A 12670-nucleotide genomic window follows, 5' to 3' on the forward strand; every position below is an offset into this window, starting at 1 on the left:
AAGCCATAGGTCATAGCGGCATTTTCTGCCTCGAAAAATAAAAATAATTCAAACGAGGCAAAAATTTAAAATGGAATAGCCAACACGGCATGTTCTTGCGCATCATTCGAAAGTGCCGTTTCTATCCACCGCAAGCATGAAACATTTGATAACATGTAACATAACTCGCTTGACTTGCGTGTTTTTACAATTTACATCTTGGCAAATTGGCCACGTTATGGAAGCCAAGAGATGAAGCTTGATAAATGCCATTGATTCACGCATCATTGGCTCATGTGGCCACCAATCTATGCTCATTGGCTCACGTAGCCACCAATCTACGCTCATTGGCTCATGTGGCCACCAATCTATACTCATTGACAACCGTAGCAACACTAAAACTTCAACCAGCAACATACTGCAGACTTCTTTTAGGTGTTTTAAAATTCCCTACAACATCAAATGGTTAGTGACATGCACCCATTGGGGCGTATGAACCCTTACGTTTGGAGTTATCTTCACATGCGTATTAATTAAAAGTTAACCAGTGAATGGTGAGTGAATGGTAAAGAATACATCTTTAGCATTCTTCCGTTACCTGGCAACCCGTTTGCACACATCTTAGGCTACAGCTTTCAAACACTGTAGATCTAAACTAAGTTGTACTCCAATCGTCATCAAAGCGACTGTAAGTTTTCTGAACGCTAATATTAATCTACTATACGGAGTAAATAGTAAATATCCTCATCAAATTGTGCGAATTGGTTCGCAAAAAACCATAATTATCAATTTGGGACAAAAATAATGCTTTGTGACAGTAAAAGAAATTTTTGGTGAATGCAAATGCATAAATTCATCTTGCAGATCTAAAAACTTTTTATTAGCCTACAACCTATTTCTGGCCTTGCTGAAGAATATATAGGAGTCGTTGGCTCTTGAAGCCTTAATTTAGATGCACGCAAGCAAACTATTTGCCATATATATATATTAGATAACACAAGCAGTTTCTCAAAACACGCTAGCTTTATAAATCGGTGTATGGATTAGTGTTGGGCCGGTAAGGAGTTATCTGCTTTTACCGATACCGAGTGATTATCGGTATCCGGAAAACCAATTATTTTTGGTGACAGCTAGTTATCCGCGGTCGGTTTGACATGATCGGTATTTATCCGTAAAAGCTTATTGGTAATTGCTTATCCGGAAAGATTTTTGTATTTGACAGGCTAAAGCATTACCAGCGACGAGTGCGCAGGAGAATTTCCCGCACAATGAACTGCCTATGAAAGGGCTCATTTGACGTCTCGCCCACAATCGCTATGTAACGAAAAGAGAATGAAAAATAAACATCGCGCGTCAATTGATGTTAGCAAAAACGCATCTTGGAGGAACATGCTAATCAAAAAGAGTCGCTCAGCGCACATTGGCAATCACAACTTTTTTCTCAGACATTCTGAAAACACAACACATGTGAATTATACTATAACTCTTTCTTCAACGAACATTTCCACGCTCACCTATAGGTATCTAGTATTATATTACGTCTTACATCGATAAAATGTAAAACGTAACATACATTTTATATTTTATTAAATATAAAACGTATAGGCCTATTACATTTTATATTTCATAAAACCTCCGTTTGATATTTGATACATTTATACGTTTTATATTTTATTTATTCCCCACCTGCGTTATATGAAAATGGGCAATAGGTAAGCTGAAGTTAAAGACACACTGAAAACCATGTACCGAACTAAAATACCGACAATACCAAACTTTCTTAGTTGGCAAAGGATACCGAAAATGGTAAATACCGAGGATACTGACACCGGAAAAACCGACAAAAAAGTGCAAGGATATCCTTTCCGGCACTAAATTATATACCGGCCCATCACTAGTATGGATATGCAAGCTCCCTTACATCATTCCCCTTTATGGTTTCAAATAATATTGAACATCTCTAGATATACTGCTTTTATAACTTGACAACTATGAATCCCAAGAAGATAATGAGACTGATTATACATGTAGATATTTCCTTACCATCGATGCAAGTTGAAAAGTAAGAAAAATGTTAGCAAGTATTATCTTGAGCCGCTGTCTGTCGCTTATTGCGCTTAGTGATAGTGAAGATGCAGAACAAAATGACTAAAAAGAAATATAGATAAATATCCGGTATTAAAAAAAGAAACTACTAATTCATACCAATTTAAAGGTCAAGGTCACCTAATGTACCACCAGAGCTGTATTTCCACTGACCTTGCTTAGATCGTGTTAGAGTGACAAAAATGAAGTTGAAGGGACTTCTATTTTCTTTTTATTTGTTATTTATTACTTACTAAGTTTAGTTTTTTTATATATAATTTGTTTTTTATTCAGTTTTATATAATATATTTTTGTTTCAAGTCCACACATAATTACTGGCAGTGTCTAGAGTGAAGTTTTTGAGCCCTTGAATAAAATGAATGATATCCAGTATATTCATAAAAATATTTCCGTTACCATGAAAAATGTTTGACATATAAAATAAATGGGGAAACCTGTGTTAATGTTTGATTGGATAATTTGGAGAAAAAACTTGAACAGCTGTTACCAGATTTTTTATCCATGCAAAAAAGATATTAAAGAGCGGCTGTGGGTCAGTGGTTAGTGTGCTGGCTTGAGATATATAGGCCAGTCCCTTATGATATATAGGCTAGTCCGTTATGATATATAGGCCAGTCCCTTATGATATATAGGTCAGTCCCTTATGATATATAGGTCAGACCCTTATGATAAATAGGTCAGTCCCTTATGATATATAGGTCAGTCCCTTATGATCAACAGATTTGAGTTACAAATTGTCTAGATCGCTAGGTGTAAGGAAATATATAATTAATCATTCATACAAAAATACAACTACAACACTGTACAACTGCGTGCTTATATCAAAAGGCACTATGTAACAATACACAATGCATCTGTATTTATTTGTATATCTATTCAATTGCACAACTAAATACATATAATAGGACTACTATACAATAACTCGTATTGAAAGCTATGATTATATTCATTAGGAGCAAAATCTAAAAAAGCTGAAACATGTTAGTATACCAGTTTAATTTAAAACTACTAAACTCAGCCATAGTTAAATTTAGGTCAAGAAATCTGAAATTTGAGAGGATTCAGTGGTTAGGGTGTTGGTTTATGACCAGTAGGTCAGTAATTTGAGTGACATAAGGACTAGTGGCTGTTAGGCAGGGCATCCAACCATAATCGCTGCCGTGCTTAAACTGACATTCCATCATTAATACAAGATACTGCCTGGCAGCAGCGAAGCGCACAAACAGTGGAAAAAGCTAGTAGAAGCAAAAACAGAAAAGAAATAAAGACACAGACGATAAGCGCTAGTGAACAGAGTAGAATGAAGTATCTAGTGAGTCAACTGACCTGAAATGTCAGAAAAAGCTCACCACCAGCGGGTGGAACTGGGAGATTGGTAAGGATGAGTGCTAATTGCTTAACATGATCATCAAGTTCTCTGAAGGTTGGCTGGACGACAGCATAGAACTCTGTTAGACATCTCTAAGGACATAAAAGCAAATTTCACAAAAGGGCAGCTGAAATGTACATTAATTATCCTTAAAAGATATATACATGTATATATATGTGAGTACTGTACTTTACGGACTATAAACCGCACCCCTATATAAGCCGCATCTGCTTTATTTTCAAAAAAACGATAAAAAAACAATACATAGGTCGCACCTTTGTATAGGCCGCCGAACTCAGGAAGGTGCTTTTTAACGCAACAGCAACTTTGCTGTTTAAAACGAAACAGTGTCTAACGGCACTGTTTCGTATTAACCGACGCTTTTTAACCTAGTGTCTAACGGAAGAGTACCGCAAAGCATTGTTGTTAGGTATTGTTTCGTATTTTCTTTCACCGCTAGAGGCGCACTAACCGGATATTCTGGTTAACGCACCCTAGCGGTGAAAGAAAAAGCTACAAGGGGGAGGGAGGGCAAGTGAAATGGCTACCTGGCTTTGTCAGACTGGATGCTGCGTTGCATATGCATTCCTTCAGGTTAATCTGACAGTTCAGAAGTGGTAGATACTAAGAACTGGGTCACCTCTTCTCTACCATACTGCTCGACCCAAGCATGCATCGACCCAAGCATGCATCGCTAAGATGCAAATCATTGTCGAAAGCGACAGACAGCAAATCATTTTCTTGGAAATTGAGACTTTCCGAGTTATTTGCCAGAAAACGATTTTGCTAGCAAAGCTGAAGGTTACACTACTAAAATGGCAAGCAGGGGTGCCACAAATTATCAAATGCAACTTAACATATATGAATACCCCACAACTGAGTAGTTAATAAGGAATTTGTGGGAAGGACTAGCCACTTCAAAGAAATAATCCCGGGTAGTAGTGGCTAAAAGAAAGCCACTACTAGGAAATAATGAGATAAAGTTGACAGGCATATCTTGTCTTGCAACGAACAAGATAACAAATGATTGCAACCAAGCCTTCCTTGACATGATACAGCAAAGGAAAATTAACTAATCACCAGAATGGCCATCTCTCCCACTTTACGCACAAATTGCATAAACTCCATAACAACAGATATCAACAATCGAATATAATAATAATAACTTTGTAACAATAAGTGAATACAGCAACCACTACAGACAGAAACAACTACAGACAGCAACAACTACAGACAACAACAACTACAGACAGCAACAACTACAGACAGCAACCACTACAGACAGCAACCACTACAGACAGCAATAACTACAGACAGCAACAACTACAGAATAGCAATAACTACAGCACACAAAATCCGAAAACTGGTCGGCTGCAGATTGCTGCGGCGAGCACAGCAAGATGGACGAAGTGAATTCTGTAAAAGGATGATAGCTACTGTGTCCAATCTATTATTTCAATAATCAATCATCAATTTCAAATGCTGTTTCAGAATAAATAATCTAGTATAAGTGCACTGAGTGCCTCTTAGATGACAAGGTGTTGCTTGAAGTTAAAATAACAAACAAGGAACTAAAGCTAGAATGAAAGAGCCACAAATGCAAGTTGCTTTTGAATTCCATATGAGCCGCCCTCGGCCTTGTCATCGAAGGAAATGATATTCATAACGCGAGCTGTGTGTGTGGTGTGTGTGTGCGATCTGAATGAGCATAGACATTATTACGGAGCTCGTTGATCTTCCAGTGTAGTCAAAGATAAGCAGACAATGATAACAAAGCAAATGCTTATTAGCCGGAGAATATAACAGAGGTGAGCGCTTACTGTATATTACAGACTGCACTTCTTGCTGCAGAACGGTTTCTAGTGTCGATTCAGACCAACATTTTTTGATAACTCGTTCAACCATACAATTCGCTTGCTGAGTGGGTGCAGGATTTCGCTGCGGCATCCTGTGATTTCATAGCTATTTGGTTCACACCAAAAGCATAAGTTTGCATAAGTTGGCGCAGCAGCTCCCAGCCCAATCTGTCATACATGTATTAGTCAATATCAGACAAATGGATTATGCATCATTAATGCATCATTAAATTTGTCAAGAACAAGATAATTGATGAGTATTACTTACAATGATTACTAATGTAATTAGTCGATTTTATATATTTTAGAGTCTGAGTGACTGTAATTCACTATGTTACCATGACAGGTATGATGCGGAAATTTGAGTCAATTCCCAAGTTAACCGCATCATGGAAACAACAAATCTGCAAGCTAAGCGAGTTGTGTTATTCGCAAAACTTTATCGAATCCATCATGCTTGCAAATAACGGACACTTGCGAATGATGCGCATTAAAATACCACATCAGCTATTCAATTTTAACACTTATCTACGCCTTTTCTCCATCGAGTTTCCCGAAGTTTGCATCGCTAACACTAGCCTGTCTTGACAAGCTGTTGTTTTTGCGTAGTTGTCCCCCCCGTCGAGCGGCTAGCAACAACAGCTTGTCACAAGACGTACTGCACCTGATGCATCAGCTGCACTTATAGGAAGTTGTTCTCTTCCATCTACGCGGCTTGGCCGCGATGTTGTCGGTCGCTCCATTGGTAATCATAACGGATTTCACGCAAAAATTTATGTAAAATAAAACAAGATTACAACGTTTAACCAAAGACCAGTTTTGGCGATAAACTTTAGTAGAACTTAAGAATAAAATAAACTTAAAATAAAATCCATTAGAACAAATAAAACTGACTAATACAAAAATAGAAATAAAACTGACTGAGCGCAAAAATAACGACATGTTTAGTCGCTGTTGTTACCTAAGTTCTCAAGTTCTACTAAAGTTTACCGCAGAGACTGGTCGCTGGTTAAACGTTATAATCTTATTTTTTCTACATAAATTTTAGCGCAAAATTCCTTATGATTACCATTGGAACGACCGACATAACATCGCAACCAAGCCGCGTAGACGGAAGAGAATAACTCCCTATAAGTGCAGCTGATGCATCAGGTGCAGTACGTCTTGTGACAAGCTGTTGTTGCTCGCCGCTCGACGGGGGACAACTACGCAAAAACAACAGCTTGTCAAGACAGGCTACGCTAAGTGCATCGCTAACACGTGCGTCACTAATAATTAACTTATATTACCGTACTTTTTGGACTATCAGCCACTACTTTTTTCTGACGATTTGAGCCATGCAGCTTATATAACGGTGCAGCTATTCTGTGGCTTTTTCTTTCACCGCTAGGGCACATTAACTATAATCTATAACTATAAGGAAAAGACGAAACAATGCCTAACGATACTGTTCTGTTAGGCATTAAGTTAAAAAGCGTCGGTTAATACAAAACAGTGCCGTTAGACACTGTTCTGAATAGCAAGGTTGCTGCCGCGTTAAAAAGCACCGTGCTGAGTTCTGCGGCATATACAAAGGTGCGACCTATATATTGTTTTATTCTCATTTTTGGAAAATAAAGCAGATGCGGCTTATATAGGGGTGCGGTTTATAGTCCGAAAAGTACGGTATACAATTCTTACATGTTTTCAACAAGGCCCGGGAGTCAATCCACATCATGTGAATGTCCATAGAAACACCTAATTTGCATGGTGACACAACTCCAAATCCGCATGATGCAATTCATGGAAACATATTGACTGACAGCAGCATTTGTTGACAAAGTTGCAGAACTATCAGATACTCTGAAATTGGTGGCTATTCAGGTCCATGTTGCAATTCTATCCTCTCGCAAAAAAACCTTACCTTTGATAAATAAATTGTTTACGATCGTTATAAAATGTATGGCGTCATGCATCATGCGTCTACGCATCACGGTTAATTGAAAACGATGAAAGTATAAATACCAAACTGACTCGAAAGGACAAAATCTGTTGGCAACCAGTGGGTGAACCTGAACTGCTAGTAGCAAAGATTTCACGCTTCTCTGGAAATTCTGGTCAGCAGATGTTATTTCAGCAACAACCCGCCATGACCGTTGCTAACATATCCTTTCCGAGGCTAGTAACATACTTGTGAATAAAGCTTTTTTTGCGACAATGCAGTATCCAAATTTAGCAGTTTGACAAAATCGTTCAAAAATGATTAAGTCGTACAAATATGAAATATCATCTGATCTGAAACGATGTTGTCACTGTTGTATATAAAAAAACTAACAGCACACAAAATACTGATGCATTAGCAAGAGTATGTCTGACCACTTTCGAGCAATGTGAGACATACAATATAGCTAGTCACTAGTCCTCAGAGGCACCTACCTGCAGTGTGTCAAAATATGGATAAGATGTTACCAAGACCACACAGCACGGAATAAAAACTTTGATTGCTTGTTTCACAGAGTAGGTAATGCTGTTGACGTTTCCAATATTATATTCTAAAATAACAAATATTGTTTGTTATTATATAATCTAAGCAGTTGCATCTTATGTACTATGTTGAACTGTGCTGGCACTTTTATTGTGTGTTCTATTACGCGTCTTGGCCTATACCAATCGCAAAAGCTCCTAAAATCTCGATCGCTAATAATCATGCCCAGCTCAGACAATTCTGTGAACTTCGGCTGAATAATTCTGCAATTTTTTGCTTATTACATGATGTCGGTCACAAGCAACAAGAAAATCAGGCCATGTGGCTGTAGCTAATACTATTCCTCCAAATCTCAGATGTGTCTACCAGTGCAAGCTCCACATTGCAATGGCAAGAACTAATTTAAAATAAAACAGCTACAAACCTAGTGCATTATATTGCTAGCTAAAGTGGCTTTAGACATGAATTTACTAAAACTAGATGAATAGAGATAAACAAATTAATGCAAACTTAATTAAAAACATAAGATTCACTTAATATGGCAGAGCTCATGGAATAGCGATTTACTATATCGCAGGGGAGACAAATCTTAAATCTAACAAATTTCTCGCATGAATGAATTTGGCCATTTATATACCAAGTCACAAAGATAGCAAGTATCCGGTGCAAGAGTAACTATTTAAGAATGCAAAATTGAGTTACTTTATAGTGTGAAAGTAGTCACTATGTTTCCATGATGAGCAAACTGTGCCACTTTGTGCAATTGATGACAAACTTGTGCATCAACAGGAAACAAAGTGAGTCACCCTATTGATAACTTGCATCTATTCTTATTAGCTGTTTAGTTTCTAAAAATTTGATCGCCAAAAGTTAATGAATACCAACTTACTTAAATTCCTATTCGCTGAGTCAAAGTTTTTTGGAGGAAGAACTGCCATCTTGGTGTAAAAGGTCAAGGCTACGGCGTAAAATCTATCACCGTTGAGATCAGTAAGGACGTAAGAGATGATTGTAGGCTTGTGTTCCTGTTCATAGCACCTTAAAATACCAATAAATCACATGGGAGTTGTCATCCCAACCTCTAGTAGCACTCTAGTCAACATCTGGAAATCCTTTTACTCCTCTAATTCAAAGCACACGTTTGCGTTGACTTAGAATTGAGTTACGTTCATACCAACAGGTCGTATTGAAGTCTGGTAATAAGTTGAATACCCTAGGACACTTATGTATTCGCGGCATCTAACTTTCGCGTTTTCGCGGCAACAGCCTTTCGCGAAAATTTCATGAGCGAAACTAAACTATCACAACGAACGAGCGAAAACGCGAAAATAAATGGCTTTCTTCATTGATATTCACAATAAAATCGTCATATTAGAAATGCAGGCAATTTTCGTATGTGATTGGCTCATTGGGCAAGTTTTGCTAAACTCATTATAGCTAATACACCGACCGAGCACCTTGGCAAAACAAATTAAGATAATAAGTTTTTTTGAAAAAGCCTAGACAAATGAAGAAGATGATGATATTAGTTTTGCCATTGAATTTGTAACTGATGAGGATGACAGTCTGGTAGGGAAAGTCATAAAATTGAATAATAATTATTGCGGTGATGAATTTTATTACCAACCAAAAGCAATAACAACCCGGGGCCATGGCCACCGGTGCTATAAATACTTGAATTCTAATATTGGTACAACATCAGTCACTGCGGCAGTGACCTTGAAGTCATTGATAGTCCAGGAGACAAACTGCAGCAAGCGATCAAATTGCATTATTGATCTCGCCTACACATTTCTACTTGCGGTTCACAAATACAAACTACCGTACTTTTCGGACGATTAGCCGCTACTTTTTCTGATGATTTGAGCCATGCGGCTTATATGTAGGCCTACAAGGGTGCGGCTAATCACTGTGGCTTATTCTGTGGTTTTTTTCTTTCACCGCTAGGGCGCACTAACGGGAATCTCCAATTAGTGCACTTCTAGCTGTGAAAGAAAATACGAAACAATGCCTCACGGTACTGTCCCGTTAGGCACTAAGTTAAAAAGCGTCGGATAATACGAAACTGTGCCGTTCTGCACTGTTCCGTTTTAAATGGCTTAGTTGCTGCCACGTAAAAAAGCAGTCCTTAGTTCTGCGGCCTATAGTAAGGTGCAGCTTATGTATTGTTTTATTATCGTTTTTGGAAAATAAAGCACATGCAGCTTATATAGAGGTGCGGTTCCAAACAGTACGGTAGTCCCAAATTGAAAAATATTTCGTACCAGTGAACTGGACCTGAGGAATCTAATGTTTGTTCCACTGCATTTATTTTCACATCACTGTATTTTCGCACTCATCAGAGCTGCGAAATTAAGTTCCAGCGAAATTTTACTCTGTATGCTACTCACGAAACTAAATACTAGCGAAATATAAGTGTCCTAGGGTATTAAATATAATATTATTCATACGACACTTTAAATACCGTTTTTAATGTAAGCTATTATTTATTGTGTTATGTTTATGAAACTAAATAAAATTTTGTATAGCATTGTTTTAATCTGTTTATGATGTAAATTTATCAATTTTTTCCAACACATTAAATAGCCTTGGAACATGTAAATATAGCCTCAGTATCAAAGATTACAATCAGTAAGTTTTCAAGTAAAAAAAAAAACTCAGATAACTCGCCGTCGGATAGCTCGATCACATGATTAACTCAAATGGATTTGTTCGGTCCGTTCCCACGCAATGATACGTTGCTTTAGATAACTTGACCTCAACTTCGGTAACTCGAACCATTTTTTGCCCAACGGCTACCGAGACCGTTGTTATCACTTTAGAAAATCACTTTATTCCAAGCCATAGAGGTAAACATCAACTTTTAATAGTTCTTAGAGGTCGTTATTACCATCACCGGCAAAACATTTTCGTTAACTATTTTGCTAAAGGTTTGCAAGAAATCAAATTTTACCAAACATCCGCTTTGCGATGGCCCTTCGAAAGCAAGGAAAAGCGAGGTAACCTTCGAATAAACTTGAAGTGAAATCGCCAAAATTGATCTTAGTTAAAATGTTCAGGAAAAAAAGATGTATTTTTGTAGCGTTTTAACCATGATCAAGGTTTGCCAATTTTAACCTGAGAATGTCCTGACAGTCACATCACCTAAAACCGCAAGCAAGTCTGAAGTGATAGAAAAAATATCTATTATTTTTCTGAGAAAACTTTTTACAACTTTATATGAGAGGCCCATTAACTTGCAACAAGCAATCTATGGTTTAGATTTATATATAGTTTGTATATGTACATGTGTCCACTGATAAATACATGGACTTGTGACAGTGCTCTGATAACTTGAACACTTTCGCTCGGTCCCGTGAAGTTCGAGTTAGCCGAGTTTCACTGTAATTGTACTACGGTACCAAAGCATTTAATAACTCAACTAGTACAGAGAGTTTTTTTGAAAAAAGGACTACCAACTATACCATGTATTTATTGATGACATTACAGAATTTAATAAATCAAAAACTAGAAAAACCATTTATTGGGTTTGAAAAATGTATTTTTACTCTAGTTTTCATATATATCACAAGACTAGATGAATGCCCGGCACTGCAAGGATAATAAATCAATTACCCAATGAATTTGAGTAACTCACCTGGAAAACTACCCTAGGTTGTCTGTCCCATTATATAGTGATACTTTTACCCTGGGACACGTATGGATTCGTCTCATCTAACTTCGCGTTTTCGCGGAGTCATCCTCTCGCGAAAATTTCATGTGCGAAACTAAACTATCATAACGAACGAGCGAAAACGCGGAATTAAATAGCTTTGTTCATTGATAGTCCAAGAAACAAATGGCAGCAAGTGGTCAAATTGCATTACCGATCTCGTCCACACAATTCTACCTGCCGTTCACAATTACAAACTACATGTAGTCCCAAATTGAAACTTTTTTTCTTACCGATGAACCGAACCTGAGGAATCTAATTATGTTTGTTCCACTGCATTTATTTTCACATCACTATATCTTCGCACTTATCAGAGCTGCGAAATTAAGTTGCATCGAAATTTTACTCTGTATGCTATTCACAAAACTAAATACTAGCGAAATTTAAGTGTCCTAGGGTAGTAAAATCTTTACTACAGTAAGAGCCTTTTCAAAAGCCAGCTAAATAAACATTATATTACGCGTAAAGATCAAGCGCACTAGTTAATAACTGAAAGTGCTTTCAACCTGAGTGTTTAAACCAATGCAATGACTATGACCACTCTTAATCCATTGTCTTACAAGAAGCTAAACTCACCACCTCCACAACTAGAGGTGCCAAGTTCAAATCCAGTATGAAGCCATTTTTCGTTCCTAAAACTTATTCAGTATAACTGGACAGACGAACAGAAGACACTGAGATTTACATATATAGGCTACTAGGTGAATGCTTGGCGTTGCACGGGTATTAAAAATCAGCTTATAAGCAGTTGCAGGTAAAGTAGTTGCCTGCCACTCGCCACTAGTCTGGCATATTGCCAAAGACTAATTTGAGTACTCTATTATTCGTAAATTGCTAAACTTACCAATATGAGCCGTGAGAGCAAGCTTTAGTCACATTGCATAACGTGACTCATAACGGCTCATATCGCCTCAGAATTTAATGCATCTCACATACATGTAGCTTAATTGGTAAGATATTTGCCTGGTGAACAGGAGAGTCCGATATCAAATTTTCTGCAATGCAGATTCTTCATTGCTATATTTTAATAGCTGGACAAGCAGAAGTACACAAACTTTGAGATTTTTAGATAAATACAAAGAATATAAGTGTGAAGTTTCTATGTAATAATTAAATGAGAACGCAGTGACTTCACGCATCTTAAAAATAGCTAACAATTTATATTTAGTATTATCTCTGGCAAC

General features: G+C 37.4%; 1 protein-coding gene across 1 annotated transcript in view; it reads right to left on the bottom strand.

The window, feature by feature from the left end:
* Positions 1-12670, bottom strand: part of LOC137396490 (DENN domain-containing protein 3-like) — a 77204-nt gene that overhangs the window by 46659 nt on the left and 17875 nt on the right. Inside the window, exons 5-7 of the mRNA XM_068082785.1 lie at positions 8664-8812; positions 7726-7841; positions 3412-3546 (exon numbers count right to left, since the gene is read on the bottom strand). Of these exons, the coding sequence (XP_067938886.1) occupies positions 3412-3546; positions 7726-7841; positions 8664-8812 (400 nt within the window). The remainder of the gene's footprint in view (positions 1-3411; positions 3547-7725; positions 7842-8663; positions 8813-12670) is intronic.

Source organism: Watersipora subatra, chromosome 5 (assembly GCF_963576615.1).
Source record: "Watersipora subatra chromosome 5, tzWatSuba1.1, whole genome shotgun sequence".
Taxonomy (NCBI): domain Eukaryota; kingdom Metazoa; phylum Bryozoa; class Gymnolaemata; order Cheilostomatida; family Watersiporidae; genus Watersipora; species Watersipora subatra.